Source organism: Carassius auratus, chromosome 25 (genome assembly GCF_003368295.1).
Source record: "Carassius auratus strain Wakin chromosome 25, ASM336829v1, whole genome shotgun sequence".
Taxonomy (NCBI): domain Eukaryota; kingdom Metazoa; phylum Chordata; class Actinopteri; order Cypriniformes; family Cyprinidae; genus Carassius; species Carassius auratus.
The window spans coordinates 10,544,378-10,569,753 of record NC_039267.1 but is presented as its reverse complement, the minus strand read 5'-3'; the positions used below and the strand labels follow the sequence as shown (position 1 = coordinate 10,569,753).

General features: G+C 36.3%; 2 protein-coding genes across 2 annotated transcripts; one reads left to right on the top strand and one right to left on the bottom strand.

Annotated features, from left to right (window-relative positions):
• The first annotated feature begins 463 nt into the window (after window positions 1–463).
• Window positions 464–15,294, top strand: LOC113043246 (engulfment and cell motility protein 3-like). The gene is made up of 21 exons (XM_026202490.1): window positions 464–648; window positions 2,921–3,021; window positions 5,240–5,280; window positions 5,393–5,465; window positions 6,100–6,150; window positions 6,295–6,464; window positions 6,558–6,657; window positions 7,261–7,412; window positions 7,991–8,069; window positions 8,801–8,851; window positions 8,994–9,116; window positions 9,192–9,314; window positions 9,391–9,495; window positions 9,612–9,720; window positions 9,894–10,030; window positions 12,148–12,311; window positions 12,693–12,805; window positions 12,899–13,003; window positions 13,100–13,179; window positions 14,093–14,173; window positions 14,304–15,294. The coding sequence occupies exons 2-21, from the start codon at window positions 2,944–2,946 to the stop codon at window positions 14,514–14,516; spliced, it is 2,148 nt and encodes a 715-aa protein (XP_026058275.1). The 5' UTR covers window positions 464–648; window positions 2,921–2,943; the 3' UTR covers window positions 14,517–15,294.
• A 976-nt stretch (window positions 15,295–16,270) lies between these two features.
• On the bottom strand, window positions 16,271–22,813 carry LOC113043245 (F-box/LRR-repeat protein 3-like). Its single transcript, XM_026202489.1, has 8 exons — window positions 22,357–22,813; window positions 21,197–21,298; window positions 20,775–21,089; window positions 18,987–19,658; window positions 17,912–18,130; window positions 17,603–17,818; window positions 17,303–17,520; window positions 16,271–17,223 (listed from the first exon to the last, which is right to left on the bottom strand). The coding sequence occupies exons 1-8, from the start codon at window positions 22,381–22,383 to the stop codon at window positions 17,058–17,060; spliced, it is 1,935 nt and encodes a 644-aa protein (XP_026058274.1). The 5' UTR covers window positions 22,384–22,813; the 3' UTR covers window positions 16,271–17,057.
• Window positions 22,814–25,376: the final 2,563 nt, after the last annotated feature.

Here is a 25,376-nt window from a genome sequence, read left to right as displayed (position 1 = left end):
AAATTGTATTAATTAGGTTTTTTATGTTTTTCAGAACTTAGAGGGTCAACAAACAATTTAACATTTATTAAATGCTGTTGTGTAGGATAATAATCCATCAGAACACACTGATGCAAAAAGCTGGATAGCTTACAATAATAATAAAAAAATGTATTTCTTATTATTGTATTATTAGTAGTATATAGGTTGTTTGTGAATAATGAAGTGGTCATAAAATATGTAAATTAGCAGATTAAGATGTTCCCATGTATGTATTTATGGACAATATAGTCTATAGGGCGTATCACGTCTAACTTGCACTGTAAACTGCTGCGTTGATTGTAAATAAAGCGTTTAGTTTTGTAGAGTTACGTTTACTGTAAAGTTTGGGGTCTCCCCTCTTGTTCCCTCAAAAAAGAAAAAAGAAATCCCATAAACTTTTGGAGAGTCGGGTCTCCGCTCCCTCCTCCAGGGGGCGGGAGGGACATTATTCAACCCGGAACTGTGAATGTGATCAATTATTAGAACTCTCCGAGAACTTTGAACGCAATGTAACAGCCCACCGTTCGAAAAGAATCAAATCACTGTCGCCGTCTCGCGCGAACAAAGCGCGAATGTTTATCCGCTCCGCGATCTCGCAGAGTCTGATTTTTCCCTGCTCTCCAACAGGTAAGACGAAAGAAAAGAACTTTTGTTCGAAACACTTAGGCTGCTACTTCTCTCGAACGCTAGACAAGTCAAAACAGATTTAAACGTGTAAATATTCAAACGTTTTGCATTGGATACTCATTTAACTATTGTTATGAATATAACGACGAAGTTTCAAACGCAAATTTGTTTCGGTTGGTACTTGAAGGCTTTAAAACACAGCGTTCCATATCGTTTAAATCTAAATGTTTTGTTGGGTTTATATACAAATAGTTTTTAATCGAATAAAACGGTTTCCCTATAAATCTTTTGTACTTAACGTCAATTATTAGCGGATGAAATGAATAGCTACGTTCATGTAATATTCTGACATGTGACTTAACGTTATAGTCTTTCTAGCAGTTTTGGTTTTGCCAAAAGAGGATTTGATTGAAAAAATCCAATGAAACTTTGCAGGAAAAGTGTGTGATGTCTGCTTTGGAGGTTGTTGGTCTGTCAGAGGCTGGCAGGGATGAAATTCCAGTCAGCCTGATTTCTTCCATTCACTCCCACTGGATATATCAGACCTGCACAGGGTTCAAAGGGCAAGAATCAGTCGGGAATGCTGTCAGTGGACCCTGAAGTAGTCAGTGTTTCATGTTCTTGTTGTAGCCATTTCTCAACCCCAAAAACTGGCAGAAGGGCCGTCACGACTTCTCTCTGTGCTTGCTGAGGCATGCTGGGAATGGAGTCTGGGAAACACAAACATTCAGTCTGTGTCAGCAACTCTTACCAAAAGCCTTAGACAGTAGGCCGTGTCCTAGCTTGAAAAAGCTCATTAATATGAGGAGGTTTTCAATCATGTGGTTTAGATTAGTTAACTTTTTGTGAATAATATGTATAAATCCCAGAGATGTGATAGAAGTTTTAACTGAAATGTTGTTTTGGGCCTATTAGTGTATTTTATTGTCCAAGTTCACTCAAAAACAGCTTTCCCTCTTCCATTGAGAAGTCTTCTGAGGACACATATGGAAGTACTTGAGTCTGTTTAACAATTCGGCAGAGGTTCCTTAATAAAAGAGCCGTGTTCTTATGCCTATAGTAGTAGTTTCAGCCTCAGACGGCACACTCATGGTCCGCCACAATCTGTTTGGAGACTGTTTAATGCATATTGGGTGCAAAAATAAGAAAAGATGACTGAAATCACACGGTTCTTTCTTATTGGCTGGCATTAAAGGAGTATTTCTCGATAAAATGAAAATACTGTTATCATTTACTGTCCCTCATGTTGTTCCAAATCTGGGCTTTTTTTGTCTGGGCTGTTCCTTTAAGTTAAGTTAAATGCTTACAAATGCACCGAACCGCTACTATGAACTTTTGAGGAAGAATAATTTGTAAGGTTTTTATTGACGTCAAATCCTTGAATGATAATGAGAGTAGTGGCAAGTTTGATATTTTTGATCATCACTGCACTTCCTGTATGATTTTTTTTATACTACTACTAATAATAAAACTGTACTTTTTTGTGATCAGTAGAAGATAGAAATTCATACAGGCTTGGAATGACATGGGGGTAAATAATGACTTTTTTTTTTAAATAACTTGAACATTCTTTTTGACTTTTCACTATAGAACGGGTGTAAAAGAAACTTAGGTTGTTCTAGACTTAGACTAGTCTTAAAGGGATACTTCACCCAAAAATGAAAATTCTATCACCCTCAAGTTATTCCAAACCTGAATGAGTTAGTTTCTTCCTCTGAAGACAAAAGATGATACTTTGAAGATTGCGGGTATTAACTGTATGGTTGATGGTCCCCATTGACTTCCATAGAATGGAAAAAATACTATGGCAGTCAATGGAGACCAGCAACACTTTGTGTAAATGATGACAGATTTTTTATCTTTGTTTGAATGATCCCTTTAAGGCTGATAGTCACAAGTGTAGGAAGCAAGTGAAAAACGAGAGCACTTGTTACACCATTGATCCCAGTATGCCGACATATTGTAACATATAGCACAACCTGAGAGAGACACAAGTTCTCTTTTAAAAGAGGAAGACGGTAAATGCAGTCAGCTTGAAAATAGAATTAGTGACACATTTAACATCCTAGCTCTTGTCCACCGGCTTCACCTCAGTGGCTTTTCTGTATGTTTTGAAATATGTCAGTATTTGTGTTTGGTTGCCATGTTTCATACACTTTGAAATGAATGGTATGTAACATTAAATCATGCATAGTATGCATTTATAGTCATTCTTTAAATACTTGTAGTTTTTATTTCCTGACCCCCCTCCCCTCCCCCACTCTCTTTCAAGGTTGTAGACATTAATTTCTCAACATGCCACAACAAAAGGATATAGTAAAGATCGCCATTCAGATGCCGGGCGCATACCCGCAGCTCATTCAGCTAGACCAGGTGAGTCGTTGTGTACTTCCTGTCATAAAGAGGATGTTGACCAGTGTGTATGCAACAGAGCGAAACTTGTTGGCAATCAGCATTTGAGGAATAAAAACACTGTTTATTCAGTATCATACTGAAGTTCACAGATACATTACATATGATGAGGAAGTAGTGTCTGAATACTGTAGGTTTGAGTTAAGAGAAACCGTGATTATGCATTCTTGCTTACAAGTACAAAATATGTAGAAAGTATAAATAGTACGTTTACGTTTTGGAATAACATTTACTGCGGAATTAAAATCAGAGATGATACATTTATTTAGAAGAACAATCTAGTGATCATTTCATTTGATTTTCTGTTTTATCAGAATTATAACACAGTATTCTCACTTATTACTCCCTTAACAACCAGTTCTCAGTTATGAATACTAAATGAAATTATACACTAAACATAGATATTCTAAAGAAATTTATACATATATCTTTTAAAAAAGCATTACTATGTTCTGAAGGAATCTTATATTTATGCTATAAATAAATTTCTGAAATAAAATAAATGTAATGGATAATAATATATGTGATATAATGTATTTTTTATTTTATTTATAATTTATGCTCTTTAACTCCAGCAGTTGATTTTTAGTGAAGTGAGACCAGATTTACTTTTATATTTTAGTTTTTCTGACAAATTTAATAAAAAAAAAAGTGTATTAATTATTATTATTTTATTATATCTTTATTATTTATATCTATATTTGGTGTTTTTAATCTTTATTATGATAGGACAGATAAGATATGACAGGAAGCAAAGTGGGAGGGAGAGAGGGGGCGGCGGGGTCGAGAAAGGTCTTCAAATTGGGATTTGAACTCGGGACACCCATAGTGCAAAGACACTGACTTATTTCATTTTTATTTCTTGTTTATTATAGTTTATTTATTTATTAATTCTTTCTATTTTTCTCATGTTTCTTGCATAAATATAGCAAGGTAATTTTTATTTGCATTTTATTTTTAAATGGTCTTGGCAGAATTTTGTCAGCTCAGTCACTCAAATTTTAAGACAATTAATAAAGTTTTTGGTATTTAAAATTTTGTCCGTATAATTAAAGACTCAAATCATAAGCAATTAGTTAATTCTCAGTTATTTTGAATGCGCTCATATTGGCGTCTGCCCAATTGAAACAATAGGATGGACAAATGCTGAGCGTATTCACTGTCTTCAGAGGCTTTGAGCCCATTGTTTGGGACGTTTTAACAGAATGTGTAATTGTCTTAAAGAACAGCAATTGTCAGATATGCTCTCCTTTGGGTTTTCAAAACCATGAGATAACTGGGCTGAAATATGAATGAACTTGTTTGCTACTTAAGGATTAGAGAGAAAGAACCTCAAACCCCCGATGACCTTTCCTTCTGCACTTCCTCGCCATCCCAAATGCTTCCGCCCGCTGCCAGGCCTTTGCACCACAAATTATAGGCCACTGATTTGTCTACCGCGGAACACCAAAATTTCTGATTGGTGAGCCACAGGAGCTGCCACAAATTATGCAATATTTCAGATGTTGACTTGGGAGAAGCTTTTTCCTTCCTGTTTTGTCACTTGTCTTGTTTTGTTTTGGTTGAAATGCTTCAAGATAAATGAGTGAGCGTACACATCTTAATCATTATTTTGAAACGTGTAATTTGAATGAATAATTGAGTTAATATGAAATATATGAATAATACATTAATATCAATAGGATTTGGGAAGCCACGCCGCACATGACATTTTACAGCTTGAATTAAGAGTTATAAGAAACTTATTGACCCACACATCATCAGCCCAATGTCTTTTCCTGTTTTATGTAATTTGTATAATCATTTTAATAAAAAGTGAAATGGTTTTGTTAAAATATTAGTATTCCCTTTTTGTGAAATAATAATAAACTAATGTGCTAAAACAACTTAATAGGATTTTGTTTTCAGGGATTTCATTTTAATATGTTTTATTTTATTTTGTTGTTATATAAACTGTTATAATGTTTATTAATATTTTTAATTAGATTTTATTTCATATAATTTCTATTTCATATGATTTTTAGTAATTTAGTTATGTGCTCATCATTTGTACCTTTTTATATATTTCTATTTATTAAAAAATTGCATTTTGTTTTATTATTTTTAGTTCACCTCATTGACCCTTGCTCACATTTTGTCTCTACACTTAACACAATTCATAATTTTCTCATTATTTCAGAAAAAGCCCCTCACTGCTGTCATAAAAGAAGTTTGCGACAAGTAAGTGTGTTTTGGAAATATTTGGTTGTTTTCTATTGCTCAAACATCCCTTTATAATTTTCCATGATGTAAAATACCTGTTTTTGTAAAGGGTGTTGTATTATTTTTGAAGGTGGAATCTTCCGGGTCCTGACAATTATGCTCTTCAATATGCAGATGGGATCCAGATGTACATCACTGAATCTGTAGGTCATTTGTCATTTGTAATGTGTGCTTATCTGACCGGTTATATTTGTTGTAGATCTTGGGTGGGGTCAGACATGGACTTGTTGTTGTGTTTGTCTGTCTGTATCATGGGAATGGGACTGAGAGCTGCTGAAAATGTGGAATATGATGTATCTGTATCATCAGATGTGCCTGTGAGAGAAATGAGAGTGTGGAGATGTGTGCGTTCCCAGACAAGTCAAGGCGAAGGCTTGAATTATAGTTGTGCACATAAACCACCGAGCCTTGGGCTGCATCCCAAATGGGCTTTTGGACACCCTAAGTAGAGCCCTTCAAATGTCAGCCTTGTCAAGCAGCATCTGTAGCAGATTTCCAGACGCTCACTCTGAGAGTTTGAAAAGAAACTGGAATAATGATGCAATACTGTAGACAAAACTACACAACATGAATCCCCTGCCATATTTAATCAACACTGTACTGAATATAAAGATTTTTTTCTTTCTTTCTTTTAATCTTTCAGTTTTTTTTTTGGTTTAGTGCTGTATTTGTCTGTCTGTTTAGTGCATTCATTTGTGCTAATGATAACGATGTCTAATAATAACAGTATCACATCCTGTACTCTGACTGTCGGCTGCTTTTTGACATTTGTTCTAGAACCGCCTAGACATCAAAAACGGCAGCATCCTGCGTTTAACCAAAGCGCCAGTGAGTGTCACACAACCAACCTCACAGTGTATCTAAATCCATCTGTTCACTCAGTCTTTGTGTTAGATTCATATATACACAACCACAGTACCGTGTAATGGCCATGTTGTCTTGCTGGGTGATTTATAAGACTGTGTTTGTCAGGGCCGTTGTGCTGAGGATCTGTATAAAGGCATTCAGAGTTCAGACTCAGGCGTGCGCTGTGACTCTCTGAAGCTGCTGGCCAGTGTCTCCACCGACATCACATTCGCTCAAGAGTTTATCAGCCGTGATGGACACTCCCTCCTCGTCAAGATAGTAGAGGACGCTCAAGAGTCAGTTTCATACCTGTCTTTGCCACATTTGAATGTTTTATTACAGCATACGATTAAGATTAAGCCAGTGAAAGTGTTGTTTTTTTTGTGCAGGGCTCCTCTTATAATGACACACACTCTTACTGCTTTCATGGAGCTCATGGATCATGGCATTGTGTCCTGGGAAAATCTGTCCAGTGTCTTTATCAAAAAGGTACTAAAGCTACACATACACTTCAACTCCATAATACATTATGAACACAATTCAGTAAAAAAAAAACTTACTAAATACTTGATTCTGATTGGTCAGTTGTTGCATTCTTCAAGCACATATTTTTGTATAACGTTTAAATTATTTATTTAATTATATTTATTATTAAATAAGTATTTAAGTTAATTAAAAAAAATAACTATTAATAGGTTTCCTGCATCTGGAGGCTTGTTTAAAACTTTAATTCTCAAATAATCTGATTTATTAGTAGTTATTTAATGGATCACTTTATTATTTGCATTTAATATTTATCAGTGATTGTTATTTATTATTTAGAAATGTTTATAAAAGCATGAATATAAAAAAACTCATGTATAGATATAGACAAAAAATACAAATAAGTACGAGTGTTTCATTTAAATAATAAAAATTGAATGGAATGGAAAAAGTTGCAATAACTTGTTTGATTATTTATTATAATGCATGTCTGTGTTTATATTGTGATGCATTATATGAGCCTCATACTATTAGTTATCTTTTACAAAATGCAAAGCGCATTTGGTTGCCTATATCTATTTTCAACTGTTGACTTGTTTATTTTTTCAGATCGCCAACTTTGGGAATGCAAAGGTTCTAGACACGTCTATCCAGCAGGTGTCACTGGCTATCCTGGAGAGCATGGTGCTCAGCAGCAGTAGTCTGTTTAATGAGGTCAAACAAGAAATCACCCTGGAGAGACTCCTTTCCCATCTGCAGGTGTAAGTACAGAAGAGCGCTTGCTTTAACAGCTTTTGCAGTATTACCAGTGTTTACTTTATGGGTGTGGAAGAGGAACTACTGTAGCTGAGGGTGTGAAATACACCACAATAATGAAAGTAGATGTCAATGAGAGTTCTATATTAAGGTTCGAAACAGTGAGTAACGTACGGTTTCAATAGTAGATGCTTTCAGTACTGATGTACAGCAATTATAACAACCGTAAATTGAATAATAATGAAATGGTACATTTTTATAGTTAATTTAGAAAATTAATAACATCAACTATTTTTGATATATAGTATTATCATTACAATCAAATTACTTTGGAGTTGCATTACATTCAAAGAGCATTTCAAGAGAGAAGTCTTATTCTTTTCTGCTTTAACACACAAAAAAACGTTACTTCCCGTCATGCAATTAAACGTTTCTTCCTCTTTCTGATAAAAATACCTTTTGGTTTATCTCGTCATGTAGATATTAATCACGTTTAAGATTAGCATGTGTTGGATTTTTAAGTCAGCATTCTACATCAACATAAATGTTTCATTTTTTTCTGCTTTTGTCTAATGTACCGTAGAACAAACCAGCAGCTGCAGACTAAGGCCATGGCTCTGCTGATGGCGATGCTGCTGGCTGGTGGCGAGGCAGACAGACAGGTGAGAGCCTGAGAGGTTTTTGTTTCGTTTCTCTGACTATATCTTGGTTTTGCTGCCGCTGTCTGTTGCGGTAAAACTAGTGCAAGCAAAATAAGTTCCCTTTATTAGTTAAAGGTTAATCACTGGTGTTTGAGAACTGTTTTGCTACTAGAAAAGTTCTATTAAAAGAAAGTGTGATTCAAATTTGCCATCACAGAAATAAATGATATTTCTAAATATATTAAAATAGACAACGGTTGTTTAAATTATAATTGTATATCACCATATTGCAGTTTTAACTGTATTTTTGGTCAAATGAATGCTGCATAACAGACATCTTTCAAAAAATATACATACATACACAAATTCTGTAAGGTGTTTCTTTAGTGCATCCAAAATAAGTTTGTTTACATAATATATATGTGTATTGTGTATATCTATTATGTATACATAAATACACACTAATACAGCATATATTTAGAAAATATTTCCATGTATTTACATTTATATTTATTTCCATATAATTTATATCATATATATATATTTAATATAGAAACGTAACATATTTTGAAAAAATATATACATTCATGTGTGTGTATTTGAGTATAGATAATAAATAAACCGTACACGTGTATATATTTTGTAAACAAACTTTTATTTTGTATGCAATTAATCGCGATTATTTGTTTGACAGTACTATTTCTGATTCTGCTTTTAACTGTTTCTGATTTGAAATTTTGAAATCATTTCAGGAGCTCTTTGAATTCCTTGAGAAGAGGAATCTACGCCAATACATTCACAAGGTGTGAGAAAGTTTTGAACCTCTTGCTCATTCATGCAATACTTCCTGTTTTAAAAAAATCCTGGTACACTGAACATTTCCCATTTCCCACTGTATCACAATAAACCTTAAATATTGTGTATCTTAATTGATGCTGCTTGCAGAACATCATCCACAGCTCTAGTTCAGTTGGAGATGAGATGGCCCACTACCTGTATGTGCTGCAGACGGTCCGTCTGAACCACCTGGAGGCCCGTATGAGGACGCCTCTGGACTCCTACAACCAGGTTTACTTTCATTCTGCATCTTCAATTGTTTTGGAGTTTTATTTCTCATGCATGCATTTCTCTGCTATCCTTCAGGAGCAAAGGGAGATGCTTCACGGGCTCAGGCAGGCTGCCTTTGAGACGGAAAGCGAGAGCGGTCTGAGTAATGAACGCAGACGTTCCCTCTGCGCTAAAGAGTTTAAGAAACTCGGCTTCTCTGTGAGTACGACAAAATCATTTTAGAGTGTAAGTGTGAACATCAAAGCTTAAATTCTCGTGTGTTCGTGTGTGTCAGAATAACAGTAATCCTGGTCAGGACCTGAGCCGGTGTCCTCCGGGTCTCCTGGCGTTGGACACTATGGCATATTTTGCCTCCCGTTACCCTGATGCTTACAGCAGGGTGAGTAAACCCAATTAAATATTATGTTACCTAATGCAAACAAAAACTTTTTGGGGCCATTGAATGTCACTATGTTAGTACGTATCGGCCCATAAGTCTTTGTTTTGCTGTCTCAGTTTGTGCTGGAGAACAGCAGCAGAGAGGACAAGCACGAGTGTCCGTTTGCCCGCAGCAGCATTCAGCTCACCCTCATCTTGTGCGAGATCTTGCGCATCGGTGAAGCCCGTAAGTGGATTCACAAATCGCTAGAGATGATGGCGATGATCAGAGATGAATTTATAGCTTAGGTTATGTCCTGATGGGGAAAAACATTGTTTTGATATGACTCCATCACGGGAAATTTTTGTATTATGTTTTCTCATATTGTGTAACTCATTTCACTCGTGTCTTTTCTGCAGCCTCTGAGACCGGTTCAGACTATCATCCCATCTTCTTTGCTCAGGACCGGCTTCTGGAGGAGCTTTTCTGCATCTGCATTCAGCTCCTCAACAAGACGTGGAAGGAGATGAGAGCCACCCAGGAGGACTTTGATAAGGTAGATCATCACCTCCACCATCTCTCTGCTGATAGGGCTGACTTTTTCACATCCTCTGTCCTGTCTTTGTGTTGGTCAGCTCTTACTGAAACTAAACTGTATTTGACACTATTAATAGCTTATTTCCTTTCTGAAAACACCCAAAACCACAATTTTTTCACATTTGCATTTCCCATCCTCTCGCTGACCAGTGCTACTGCTAACTAAAATTATAACAATAATAATTATATTATCGTATTATTGTAAAAAAAATAAGAAGCAAAGGAACAGAATTTTAAATCCTTCCATCCATTTTGAATATTAATTAGAAAATAAGTTGAATAAGGTGTGAATGCGGTTTCATGTTGACTTTAAAGGGACAGTTTACACACAAATTAAAACTAATTAATTACTCACCTTCATGTTGTTCCAAACCCATAAGAACTTTGTTCAGCTTCGGAACACAAATAAGTCTTGAAGCTCTTGAAGGTATCCGATGCTTTGCTGTCTAATATTTATAGTCAGAAAGCTCTTGGATTTCATCAAAAAAAAAAATATATATATATATTTTGTGGTTAATGATACAACTTAAATATTTGGTTGAACTATCCCAGATTCAAATAAGTAATCATAAAGCTAGTGTATTTTTTTATTTTTTTTAAGTATAATTGCCTATTATTTTAAAATTAAAGTGTATTTATCCCTTATTGAAAGCATACATTTGCAACTGTATCGCACAGCTCCAGCAGTGATTTATAGTTTAAAGAACGAATGGATATTGATCGGTTCATCTAGAAGCTAGTGCAATGACAATCATGCTGCTCCTCGACCAAAGTCACAGAATGCTCCTTTCTTAAGCGCTTTTGTGTAGATCAACATTCCCTAAATTGTTCAGTCTCCTTTTCGGAAGTTAAAGAAAGCTTCCTTACTCCTGCCCAAACAGACCTCTGTTTAATAACCGCTTTCAGGCCATAAACCCCGTGACCTTTTTGACTTGTGGAATGGAGCGAGCGTCCAGCTAACCGGCCTGTCTTTTGTTTTCACTGATCGTGACCCCCCACCACACCACCCTCCTGGGCAGGGACTTTATAAAGGGGTATTTGAAGAACAAAAGGAATCCCGCTCTCTCGCAGAAATACACATCAGTAGTAAACCACATCCCAAAAATAGTTTAGCATTTTGAAGTGTCAAAATAGCATTTTTTGTGTGTATAAAGTGCCCTTTTTTGCCTTTTGTTCTGGAAGTTTTTTTGGAAACAGAATGAAAAAAACACAGGTCCCAGGCACACAAAGAGAATTCAGGTGGAGAAGGTAAACGTTAAGAGCCTTTATTGTGGTATGGCCAATATCAATTTTTTTTTGGAAACATTAACGTGTTAAGAAACTTGGCTCGTGTTTAACGATTCAAGGGTTTTCTTGTCAAACCTGAGCAAAGCAGTCAAAGTTGAGCTCTTGTTTTGCCTCAGAAGGGAAATTACTCTCACTGTGTGTGTTTTCTAATAACTTATTCGCTTAACCACCTTTTTCCCCTCTTTCTTTGTCCCCGACTGTGGTGTTTCTTTTCAACGACTGTTAATAGTTGCTGGCATGTTGCTATTGCCGGCTGGTTTACTGAGCTCTGTGATGTGAAGTGTATGTGAGTGTGAGTTTATTAGTGACCATCTAGAAGGGAGGGACCATACACTCTCTCTAACACACACACACACACACACACACAGTGTCGCTGTGGTTGTGAGGGGACTGTAATAATTTCACTACAGCTGAGGTAGGATGAGCGTTTTGTCTGTGTTGTAGGATTAGAATAAATATTTTAGTTATTTTGAGCTAGTTATGGCTGAAGATAATGATGATGTGATGTGGCTGTCAGTATGTTGATAAGTGTATTGTTTGAGTAGTATTGTCATTAATATGATTGATCTCTCTTTTGCTTGAGTTTGATAACAAGCCCCGTTTCTTTACATTGCAAGAATGTTGTTCATATCAAATGGTTAATAGTTAAGGGATGGCTTTAAAAAAAGAAATGCCTTTTGTGTGTGTGTGTTTATTGGAGGAGACTTTTTCAGACCGTCACACACATTGCAAATATGACACATCAGTTTGTTTTTAATAATCAGATTTGATCTGGTTTTTTCTCTAAAGGTGATGCAGGTGGTCCGGGAGCAGATCACCAGGACTCTGTCCAGCAAGCCCACATCTCTAGAGCTCTTCAAGAATAAGGTGAACGCACTGAACTACAGCGAGATCCTCAAACTGAGACAGACGGAGAGACTCCACCAGGAAGAGACGCTTGCTCCACCTGTGCTGTAAGGAGTTGCTTCACAGAATGTTTCAAAACTCTCCAAATCAGTATTAATAGTGTTGTTGCTCTTTGTTTGTTTGTCTTGGGTTTCTTCAAGGATGCTTTGCATTTTTAGTCAGTTAGTAAAAAAACTAACATTTTCTGGGATGAGGGAAAAACCATGTAGATTCTGATTCATGTGCAGCAATCGTCACCCCCTAGTGGTGAGCCATTGAAGTATTTAACAGTTCCAAAACAAGAGTTTTTTTGTGGTTTGATGGTTCGAAGCAAAAGATTTGAGTCTTCACATGGAAGCGTTTCGAAAGCACCTATCACTAACTTTACAGAGTATGTGACGGGTGCATATCTTTCCATCACACATGCATTTCCTTGTCTTTGTATCCAGTGAGCTGAAGGAGCGTCTGAAGCCGGAGCTTCTGGAGCTCATCCGACAGCAGAGACTGAACCGTCTGTGTCACGGAACACTCTTCCGGAAGATCAGCAGCCGCCGGAGGCAAGGTGAGACGCCAAGATCCTCTCAGACACCAGATAACTGTTATCAAGATCTGGAGCAGATGTCATCGTTTTATTGATTTCATTTTTCCCGCTCAGACAAGCTGTGGTATTGTCGGCTCTCTCCTAATCACAAAGTCCTGCACTATGGAGATGTGGAAGAGGACATGGAAATGCCCTCCATTGAGGCGCTTCAGGAAAAGAGTGAGTCTCACTGCTTTAGAATGAGCTCCGTTTTTGAGTCTTAAATAAATGAGTCTTCCGAGTTAAATAAATCATTTCATTTTGCTATCCCCTCAGTTCCTGTCGCAGACATTAAGAATGTGGTCATGGGGAAAGACTGTCCTCACATGAAGGAGAACAAGGGGAAACAGACGAAGGTATGATGCTAATCTTCTTTTCTTTTATTAATTCAATTCATTCTTAAAATTCAAATACATTCAAAATTGACTAGAGATTCAGTGTTGTAATTCTAAGTTATATTTTTAAAAAATATATATATTTATCTGGCATTCTACAATGAATTAGTTATGGTGTTCTTAAATTGTTTATATAAAAATAAATACATTGAAATCATTCAAGTAGATTGTGTGTGTGTGTGTGTAATATATATATATATATATATATATATATATATATATATATATATATATATATATATATATATAATTATTTAAGAAATTAAAATCTAAATGACAAATTCTGGAAATTATCAAAATAAAATTAAAACAAATGGTTAATAGTAAAAAGGTAACTTTAAAAAATGCAAAAAAGAAGAAATAATATAGAAAAAAAGCTATAGAGCTTTTGCTCAACAGCAAAACTTAAATCAGTTGTTTTAAAGTTTATAATTTAGGCATTAACCTATAACATACACTTTAATGGATATTAATTGTGAGCTTTTTTTTTTTTAGTATTATATGATCGCAATCTAAATGGAAAAATAGGAAATTGCGTATTAAATTTAATATCTGTATATTGAGTGATAAGTAATGATTCAAATATGTGGATATTGGCCAGTAATCAATATAATACCAATTATATTTTTGCATTCTTGAGATGAAGCATATTTATCTTCTTGATTCTTAGTTTTCTTCTGAATAATTTATTGGTTTATTTAAAAACAAATTGGCTTTGTGATCAATATTGAATCTGAACAAGGTGGTACATCACCATAATGCACTTTAAAACATTGGCTGTGCAAAAAATTAATATTAGTTCAAAAGTTTTCTTGTTTCATAAGATGATAAAACTGAACTGTAACTGTGTTCTGGTTTGTGGTTGGTCTCGCAGGAAGTGTTGGACTTGGCTTTCAGCATCACATACGATGTTGAAGAGTATAGCTTGAATTTCATCGCCTCTTCCAGAACAGATGTGAGTTGAATCAATTTTTTCACTCCTGAGCGTCTGGGAGCCTTTTGTTAATGTACTGTTTGTTAACTCCATTCAAGTGGTACTAATTGCACTAGCTGGGAAAAATCATCTTTCGGTTGATGTCTTCCAGTTCTGTCTGTGGACTGACGGCCTCAGTGTGCTCCTGGGTAAAGAGATGAGCAGCGAGAGCATGCGCAGCGAACTAGAGATTCTCCTCTCTATGGAAATCAAGCTCCGCCTCCTGGACCTGGAAAACGTCCCAATCCCAGACACAGCACCGCCAATCCCCAAACCACCCAGCAACTTCAACTTCTGCTACGACTTCAGCCAAGCCGAACAATAACACGAGCCATAAGCTTGTGGTCCACAGCGGTTACGCCATTGCCAAGACATGGCAGAAGTGCAGGTTTTGGATTGGGAGACGTTTGATAGTATTACAGGGCTTGAAATGAGAGCGAGAGAGAGAGAGCACTTGGTGATAACATGTTTATCTGTGGTGCTGTGCTGCAGTGAATAAGACGGTCTTGCGTTGAGTGTTTTTATTAGTTAAAGGCCTGACGTGTTGTATCTAACGTGCCTTTTTTGTCGAATCTCGTATAATAGACCTGTCTGAAATTCTCAGGTTTGAACGCACACTTTTCGTGGTACTTATTTAGCTTCTACCAAAATTGTACTAAAAGGCATTACATCAAGCAGCTTTCTTGGACGGGGGGGAATCAAGTATATGTTATAAACATTTGTGCTTAATGTTGGCATCCTTATTCATTCCCATACAGTTTAACATATATTACAATAGCTGATGAATAGTTTATCATTGGAAGAGCACTGATGTGTCACGTTTCTGTTTATACCAATATGCATTGGCAGCATTTTCATTCAAGTCTGTTGCAATTATTAGGTGCACATTAAAGGTCAGTGTGCTGGATTAAATAAGTGATCAACAAATGTGGTACTGAAGTGGGATTGGAAAATGGTTTGGAGATATTTAGTGTGTTGTTAGAGGAGTGGTTTGGCCAAGTGGTTTGAATATTATCGGTGCGATCTGATACTTTCATATTCATTTTTTCAGTTTACTTGATGTATACAACTTCACGTTTTATTTTGGTCCGACTGTTCCATTTTTAAATGCCAGTTTGCCTTCAGTTCAAAATAGCACTAGCTATTGTAGGATTTTACATCAGTGTGTTTTGTATGGGATACAATCATGTTTCTGTTTTAAAAAAAGGATTTAGTGTTATTTTATCCGACTGTATTGGCTAAAGATCTAAATGTAGTTTCATCACCACATAACAAGCACTTCATAGTATGTTGATTTTATAATGCATACAATGTATCATGATTATAACTATATGTAGTTAAAATATTCTGTGGTGCCATTGTAAAGTGCATAAATGGAGCTGACAACTTTAATATGTGGAAAATCTGCATATAATATGAAAAAAAACTGCTCTTCTTGTGGTTTTCACAAATCTAATGACAACATTGATCTAGAAAAATAACAATCCGTGTACTGTATTGTTTTGTATATAGCTTTCCTTGGTTTTGCGTAACAATCTTGACCAGCGATGTGGCCACTTTACCAGCTGACAATGGTACGTGATATTAATTCAAGATTTGTTTATCCTTTGTATGGAATAAAGAATATCTATCTATTATAATAGTCTTAATGTCTTTTATTTTGTATGTTCTTTCATTACAAATCAGGCACTGGTAACACTGTATTCGCGTGTAGCCCATGAGGAGAACTCAATAGAAAGACGTTGCTATCGTTTTGGTACGTTGTTGATTTATGAACTTCGTCTGTCGCTGTCACTACAACAGCGTCCGCTTAAATGTTTTAAGATAAACTGAATTATAATCTATATGTAGATAGGATTGTTCCACATTTGAAACATGACTCATACTTTTAATTACAGGTCGAGTTAAGCATCAAATTGTATCATAAAACTAGACCTTCGAGCTTATTACTGGTAGTCACGTAACCTGAAATTTCACCCTCATCTGGCGCTGATAAAACACAAGTTGTAAAGTGTGGCCTTATAAAACTGCACATTCAAATCACTGTAGGATAAGATAATGGAAAAGACAAAAAAAGAATAATTCTTATAAAATATTTATTGACAAATATTGCCTGGAAGTAAAGATTTCTATCTACTAATCAATAGCAGATCAGGTTTACAGTACTACTGGAGTCATTTGAAATATCCGGACCCTCGGATTCATTCAGAAGCAGTGATTCACCACATTAATAGCACAATTACAGACCTATGCAAAACAATACAGTGTTAACAAATTGATTACTCTTTCATACCGGAGTTAAAAGTGCTTTAAACATGTATTCATTCGATTCATTTTCACCGTATGTAGTGCAGCGTTCGGGTTCCAGAACTAAAACGGTTTATTTTCTCCATAATGAAATAGATTTAACCATGACTTCATGTAAAGTTAACATGATTTCAACTTATTTTTAAAATAATAACTAAACGGCAGAATTTGTGGTGGAAAAACTACAATACCCATGATGCTGTACAGAAAATTCCACCAATCAGAGTCACGGTGTGTAAATCCAACCAAAACAGCTCTCCAGGGAACAATAATAACCTTTAAATATATTGTTTCTATAGGTATAATCAACAACTTTAAATAAGCAGATCTAAATTTCCCCATCATTTTTTATTTGATTGTCATTTGCAATTCTTCATGGTATACTAGTTCTTTACTTCAGCCAAGTCCTTGTCCACTTTGTATGCTTTTGTCCATGGCTTCACGTGCTTTCAAATACTTTTAAAAAAATCCCTATGTAAGCAATAAACAGAAAAATGACATCCGGAAACGACGCTGCTGAAACAGTGGACGGCCACTAACGCACTCTATTACATCTTCATTATACCATAGTAAAATCTGCCCCATTGGCAAAGCGACACTGGACTTTCTTGAGGAAGGGCAGCTGGGACTGGAGGAGGTCCACCTGGTGCACTGTGATATCCTTACACATAGACACATCGAGGGTCCGGAGTCTGTCGCAGTGCAGCGCGATTATAGCAAGAGTTCTGCAGGAACACATTCAGCACGTTAAGCACAGCTCGTTTATTTAGTACAAAACACGAATCACTGGATGACACCACTTACTCGTTGGTAACTGCGTCGCAGCAGGCCAGGAACAGATGCTGCAGTTTGTGAAGGAGCGGAAGGGCCCGCGCCATGCCCTGGTCACTGATCTGGGGACAGTGGCTGAGCGCCAGGCTGGTGAGGCTGCGGCAGTGATAGGCTACGGACACCAAGCTGTCGTCGCTGATCTCAGGCAGCATAGAAAGCGAGAGACGCTGCAGGTCTGGGAAACGGAGTACCTGAGGCGCCCAGGAACATTCTGACATCACATCCTGTGCCATTGTTTTTGAAAGTACATGCTTTGATCACTGAGGTACTGACCTGTGTGATACTGGTGTCAGTTAACTTGAAACATGCCGACAGGTCCAGTTCCTGAAGACCCCTGAGGGCCAAAAGCGACGCTCCCTCTTGATGCTCTCTAAAGGCCCCGAGGTCCTCTTCGGTCACAAGACGTGGCTTCTCCTGGAACGGCAGGCTGGGAGGCTGGAAAAAGCCCATGTTCCCAAACGTCCTTGTAAAGCTCGGGCCTTTATACTCCTTCACATATGGGGAATTTATGAGCTAACTGTGTGCAGTTATTATCAAAACATTATATTAGCTTTAAAAAAAAAAAAAACAGGGCAATCCCACCTTTTTGTCTGTTGGTTCACAATCTTTGGTGGGCTCCACCATTCCCAGCAGCCCCCAGTCGGAGATCTCTTTGCACCAGCCGAGCCGCAGCACCACCAGCGCAGGGAGGTATGTTGTGATGGCACGAACGCTCAGGTCAGTGAGGCAGACACAGGAAGTGAGGTCCAGCTCTCTCAGGTTACAGCCGAGCAGCTGTGTCAGGGACAACATGACTGTATCCTGTTTGAGAACATAGGCTTTAAGCAAGAAAACAGACAATACAACAACAGGGTCTGCAGGATCATCTGAGGAAAATTTTAAAATTCAATTATTCATATTTTAACTACACTAAATAAGCTAATAATTGTAGCTAATAAGCTAATGATTATAGTTATGTTATAAATAGAATACTAGAAGTAAAAGTAAAATTATTTGTTTTAAAAGAATTTAGGTATCACAATAATATAATGAAAGAATGAAAAATGGATATTCATATATAAAACAAAATACTGTCTGTTATATTCATGTAACTGTACATTCTGGCACATTTAACATGCTAATTATTATTTAGATATAATTATAATTTTAATGAATGTGCAGTAATAAATAATAAAAAAATTAATTATTTCACACAATATAATTTACCAAATTAAAAATAGACATTAATATTAACTTTTTTTTTAAAATACAAAATATCAACCAAAACTGTAAGATGTATTCATATCACCCTAAATTTTAGTTGGTATAATAATCTAATAATTCATTTTTCTAACTATCAATTACAAATTAGATTAGAATTATAATGTTTTCATGTTTATATTTTTATATTGAAGATTATACGATTGATTATTATTATTTTTTTTGATAATACAGCAAAATAAAACACAAAACTAAATTAAATCGTTTTTATGGATTTAGGCATCACACATTATAATTTACAATGTGAAAAATGGATGATCATCTTGAAATTTGTTAAAGATTTCATTAAACAATAAGTGTTTGTAAAGATTAGTTTTAAATGAGAGTTAGTATTAACAGGAACAATTAAATATATAATAGACTAACACTGGCTGATAACAGATGTAAGGGCAGTGACCTTTATGTAAGTGCAGTTTCTAAGGCTAAGGGTCTCGAGCTGAGCCCGGGGCTGTGGAGAGGACAATCCCTTCACCAGGTCTGCACCACTGACATGCAGACACTCCGACAGATCCAGACTCCTCAAGCTCGGCAGCGTCATCAGCTCGGCCAGGCCTTTATCCGTGATCTTCCAGTCCTGCGAGAGGGACAGCGACCGCAGCTCCTTCAGCTCAGTGGCCACGGCCAGCACTGTCCTGCTGGTTAACTCCGTACAGGCTCGGAGGTCCAGCGTCCTCAGACCGCTCTGCTGCTTGCAGAGGATCTCTATGGAGTAGTCCGTCAGCTCTTTACAGCCGTGTAGACTCAGCTCCTCCAGACGCAGGCCGGGCAGCGTAGCTATGGAGCGGAGCGACTCGGGAGTGATGCTGGTGCGACTCAGGTCCAGGCTGTGGAGCGTGGAGGCCTGCTTCTGCAAGAAACTCAGGAGGTTACGGAGGGAAACTAGAGCGGAAGAGCCAAACCCGACCGGGCAACCTCTGTATGGGTCGAACTCAAAAGAGATGTGACATCCAGCCAGGGACAGACTGCGTAACCTGGGCGTGCAACTCGTCAGCCGATTAAAAGAGAGGTCTGAGAGATAGCGCAGATCAGACAGGTCCAGTTCCTCCAGATTCCTCAAAGCATTCTGGACCTATTATTGCAAAGATAATTGTGTTATATAAATATAACATATAATGGTTTTAAAACTATAAACATTTAACTGCTTTCATTTAGAAAATCCTTAAAGAAAAAACATTTACATTTAACATCTATTTAAACTAACTCCGCCCACCAGCGTGAGACTGGGCTAGATGACACTAAAAAGGATGATATTTAAGCACAGCTCCACTAGTGTTAATGGTAAAACTTTTTCCCGAAGACATTTTTGACGCGATAGACCCAAGTTCAAATCCGCCTTTTCCCAACTTTTTGTTTCTCCCCCTTTTCAAATCTCATATCACATCGGAAAGGCGTTTATTTTCAATAAAAATGAAGGAAATAATCAAAAAATTTAAAATAAAGTATCAGGTAGGGTTACGGTAGTAGAAGGGAGGGCTTATATTGTCCCAACATAGTTGGTACTACAATACTGAGGTGCGTATAATTGACACTGGTATTATAAAGTATTATAAAGAGCATAAAATCTCATTTTAACAGTGTTATATACGTGTAATATGTTTTTAATACAGTGCAATATATTTAACTGTGTAAAAAATAATTTTACATTTCACACTTTTTTGTGAATTGTAAAATAAATTTAAATTACAATATAAAATATATAAATTACAACTGTAATTTTTATATATAAAATAATTACACTTTAAAATATAAATAAAATTCTAAATAAAACATTATACCTGTTTTTGTTTTGTTGTTATAATATAATAATTTTAAAATAATATATTATACTTTTATTATTTACTTTAAATCATTAAAGTATTCTAAATAAATTATTATACATGTTTTGTTAATAAAACACTAAAAAGCTATTCATTGTTTTAGAAATGACTGACTTGAACCCATTTTTTTAAGCTGAATTCTAATCATTTTGGCAAGCACTGTAAGTTGCTTTGGATAAAAACCGTCTGCTAAATTCATAAATGTAAATGCAATCTAGGGATCACAACCTTAATTTACAGTATAAAAATGGACATTATTTTTTGATTAGTGTTGCAAAAAGGTGGACATTTTTCAGAAAAAGTCCAAAACTCTCCAGAAAGATAGGAAACTTTCCAGGATTTTTGGGAAACTTTCTTAAAGTTGTAACCTGTCGCCGGTGCTCCTCTCTTGACAAAAAAGCTCCAGACATAAAGAGGCTGTCCAGCCCCTGGAGGTCCAGCTTGCGAAGGCCAGTCAGATGTGGCAGGAGGCCCAGCAGTGAGGTCTCTGTGACGCTGCTGCCAGGTAGAGCCAAACTGTCCAGGCGAGGGCCGAGGTGAAGCCCCACCTCCATTAGTACTTGTCTCGACAGGCTGGATCCATCAACATGGCTGATGACTAGGCCACAGCGAGGACTCCTTGCAAGTGAACGGATAAAGTCCAGTGAAGATGTGGAAACGGGGAACTTGAAAGTGACATTTTTCTGTGGTAAAGCAATGGTAATTTAAACAATTAGGGAAGCGGGCTAAACACGCAAAAGGAATAATGTTTTAGATCATCTAGATGTTCAAAAAGAAAAATGACAAAAACCTGAAACTGGGGGTCTTGGCATGCATCATACCAGCTCTTACACACCAGTGACGCCTCCTTTCGATCCGTTACATGAAGGAAACTCAGTATGTAAGAAATTATCTGGAGCAGAAAAAGCAAAAGTCATGGGTTGCACTCTCTTGCTTAAATATTAAGACTATATAATGAAGGTTGGGGCAAATGGTCACTTTCATGGGTAACACTTTAGAATAATGGTCCATTAGTTAATGTTAGTTAACTACTTTAGTTAAGATGGTCTAAGCAAGAACAATCCTTCTACAGCATTTATTAATCTTAGTTGATGTTAATTTTAGCAGTTACAAATGCATTATTCAAATCAAAAGTTGTGCTTATTAACATTAGTTAATGCACTGTGAATTAGCATGAATTAACAATGAATAACTGTATTTTTATTAACAAAGATGAATAAATATAGTAATAAATGTATTGTTCATTGTTTGTTCATGTTAATTAATAAATTAACTAACATTAACTAATGGAGTATTATTCTAAAATGGTACCCTTTAATGTTATAAATTTGATTTGATTTGTCTTGTATTTATTTATTTTTACTTTTATTAAACTGCCTGGGGGGTGGCAAAATCCAAGTCATCTTAGGACAATAAAATAATATTATTATACCAGAATATTTTTTATATTTTATTACTATTTATGTTCTTATAATAAGATTTGCATCTACAGAGGACACATATAAAGATGACCAAAAATATTTTGATACATATATAATAAAAATGGTAAACATTATTTTTCACAATTTATATATTCTTGAATAAATACTTGTATTAATAAATATCATAAGAATATATTTATTTTAATTTTAGAAAATATTTGTTATGCTATATAATAACAATATATATAGGCCCTCACACATGTAATCGTTTTACTATTTAATTGTAGTTTAAAATCCTATAACAGGCCGTTTAAAGGCAGGTTTCATTGTGACAACTTATCCAATATACAGAAAATTACTTTCAAAAGCTAAAATGCACTAAAAAGTATTAACTGGGGTAAAAAAAAGTGACATATCATTCTTTATATCCATTCAGTGCTTTTTATATGGTAAAGTGTAAAAAACATGCTAAACCACAATGTAATGGAAGTGTATAGTCGTTGATAGGGACTGTGTTAGCTTGACTCACCTCAGCAGGTAAATGTGGACTCTCCATGACTATGCTCCCCTCATTCAACTTGTCTTATTTATTATTATTAATATCAAGATAATATCAATATTAAATGGTTGACACAGTTTAAAATAGTTTATGACTAAATCGCTTCAGAGGCTGGCAGGTCGTGGACTGTCTTGCTAAACATTCATGAGCACGGGAACATCTGATAACACCCTCCTGTTGTTCCTCATACCCCCTCATACAATGCACCAAAGCCAAACATTATCCACTTCAAAATCCGCCAGTTCCCTCAACTCTAAAAAACGTATCAACAAGCTAGCAAAAGAATAATATAGATTTTTTTCTTTTCTTTTTTTTTCTAAAAAGAATAACCAACAGACACAGGAAGAGCAGTGGACATCACGTGTTTCTTTTACTGTCTATGCGTGCAAGTAGCACGCAAAGTTTTCTGGGAACCGTAGTTTAATGAAAGACGGAAACAAACTTTGGATTTGTGTCGACAGATGGCGCATTAATTCATGTAAACGAGAACATAAAAATGGACAATACACCTAAATATACACGAATAACCGTATAATATAGGCTCATATAATACAATATAATATAATACAGGATAATATAATATAATACTTTTTTTCATCATTGCACAATATTTTGCATCAATTAGGCCTATGCATTCTTTGCAGTGTTGTTCTCTTGCTCTCTTGTCTCTAGAACATTTGTAAAACTGACATCTTAAAGATGTTTATAAGATGTTTGTACACAGCAGATGTTTTCCAGATGAAGTGATCTTTAGCAGACATTTCATGCTATCTGGTGGCATTGGTTTAATATTAAATAACATAATTGTAAATTTTATATTAATAAATTTAATAAATTTTTATTATAAAATGATGTATGTAAGCTGTCGGACAGAGATAAGTGCACTCCACTTTTTTATTATTATTATTGCTTATGTATTTATCATGTCGCTGGACATATCCACATCTGAACGCAGGAGCTTGTCTGTTTGGTGTTGTCGTGTCGCCGTCGTCTTGCTGCGGGTCTCTGGCGGTGTGAACGCTGCTGAACGCTCGCTTTGGACATCAGTAGCGTCCTCACTGATTCAGTCACTGGCGGTATGTCAGCGACGGCCAGGAGTCTCAATGGCTTTTGATGTTGGTCTTTGCGTAGCCGCTTGCTTTTATAGCCACTGTTCCTTTGACGAAGCGGGCTTTGCTCGTCTGCTCTTGCTGGTTCCTCGTCAAGGTTTCGAGGCAAAGTCAGAACCTGTGGCAGAGGAGCAGACTGTAGAAGTGGAGCTCGGGGTTTATCCGTCAATACAGCAGCCGTACGAACCAGCGGAGGCAGAGTCGGCATCGTAAATTTACTAACTTCTCTGAATGGCCTTTCCGTTGTTATTATGGATCTTGGCATAGTTGTCTGGTTAGCGTCGAGCAGACCAATGTTATGCTTGTTTCCTGTCACCCGGAGTTGTAGGTGTGTGGGTGTCTGGTCAGTGGGCTTCACATTCACAGACTCTCGATGCTCTGACAGAATCTGGACATAGTTACACTGCCGGATGACTGAGGGCAGAAACGGGCGAAAGCCAAGGGATGTTCCACAACTCTCTTGAAACATTTTCTAGCGCTCTTCTTTGTGAGATTATGTTTTCTCTTTTCTTTTTGTCTACACTATATTCTCTTAGAAGCTTGAGTATACACTATTTTCCCATTATGACGTCATAATCATAAAACGATTTGGAATGTAGAACGTTGATTGGCATTTGGGTTCAAAGTCAACAAATGATAGGCTACATACTTAAGTAACCAACTCGATTTGACCGTGTCTTGTTCGTTACATAAATCATGTATTTTTTTTTCTCTAATAATAATCTTTGTCATTACTTTTTTATTTGACATTCATTTATTTTAAAGAAAGCGTTCCATTTTAGTAACGGAGTTGAAAAAAAAAACATGGCATGTTTTTAAAAAATAAATCGAAGTGTTGGATTTCTTCCTCTCTGGTTTGGGCGCCAAGTTGCATTCTGGGACGTGGCGGCCATGTTGCCAGCTTCGCGAATGTAAACATACAGCCAGTTGAACGAGAAGAGCGGAGTTGGTAGAAAGAAAAAAAGATGTCAAAATCGCAAAAAGGTTGTGGGATTTATAGGGATACGCTAAATAGGGATGCCAGGGACCGGTATGTGGACAAAATCGACTCTATTAACGGTTTGGATCCATATGAAATTCCCAACAAATAGTGGAGTACCGACGGAGACTGTTTGCCGCACGTTTGCATTACAGACATCTTCGGCTACCTTGTTTGTTTTGTGAGCGCCTACATTTCAGAATAGTTCCGAAGCTACAAGTCAAGTCTCATGTACAGTTCACAAATGGATGGGTTCAAGCCCTATTGGTAAATCAAAGAAACTATAACAATTGCTGTAATTTATTATCAAATTAAATTAAATAAAAATTCAGTTTATTGAAGTTGTTCTGTAATTCATTCATAATTATTCAAACCAATCAGAGTTATACTCAATAAGCTGATTTATATGACCGACTATGATTTTATGAAGTTCACTAACATGCACCACACTCTTATTAATACTGTCTGAGCATTTATAACTCAAGCACTTCAGGTACTTTTAGTTATTTTAAAAGGTTATAAAAGTTTGTTTTGTACTTTGTACCCACTTGGAAGTTAGTTCTCTCTGATGTGTGATTCCAGGAAGTGTTCGGTGGGACAAAGGCAATCGAAAGACTCCAGCTGTGGGCCAAAAAATATTTTCCTTATGTAATATCTTCCAAATTTAATATCTTTAATTTTAATAATGAAGTATGAAGTACTAATTATGAATGAATTATTTGAAATACTAAAAATAGTACTACAGCCAATCAATAGCAGCAACAAATGGAAAAACTTAAACAACAACATCAAGAACACTTTATCTGAAAGTTTATCTTAAGTGCCCATAAATCGCTCTCAAAATCAGTTTGCTGTATGAGCTCCATGTTCTCCTTCAAGAAATCAAGTTATGATCGCAGAAC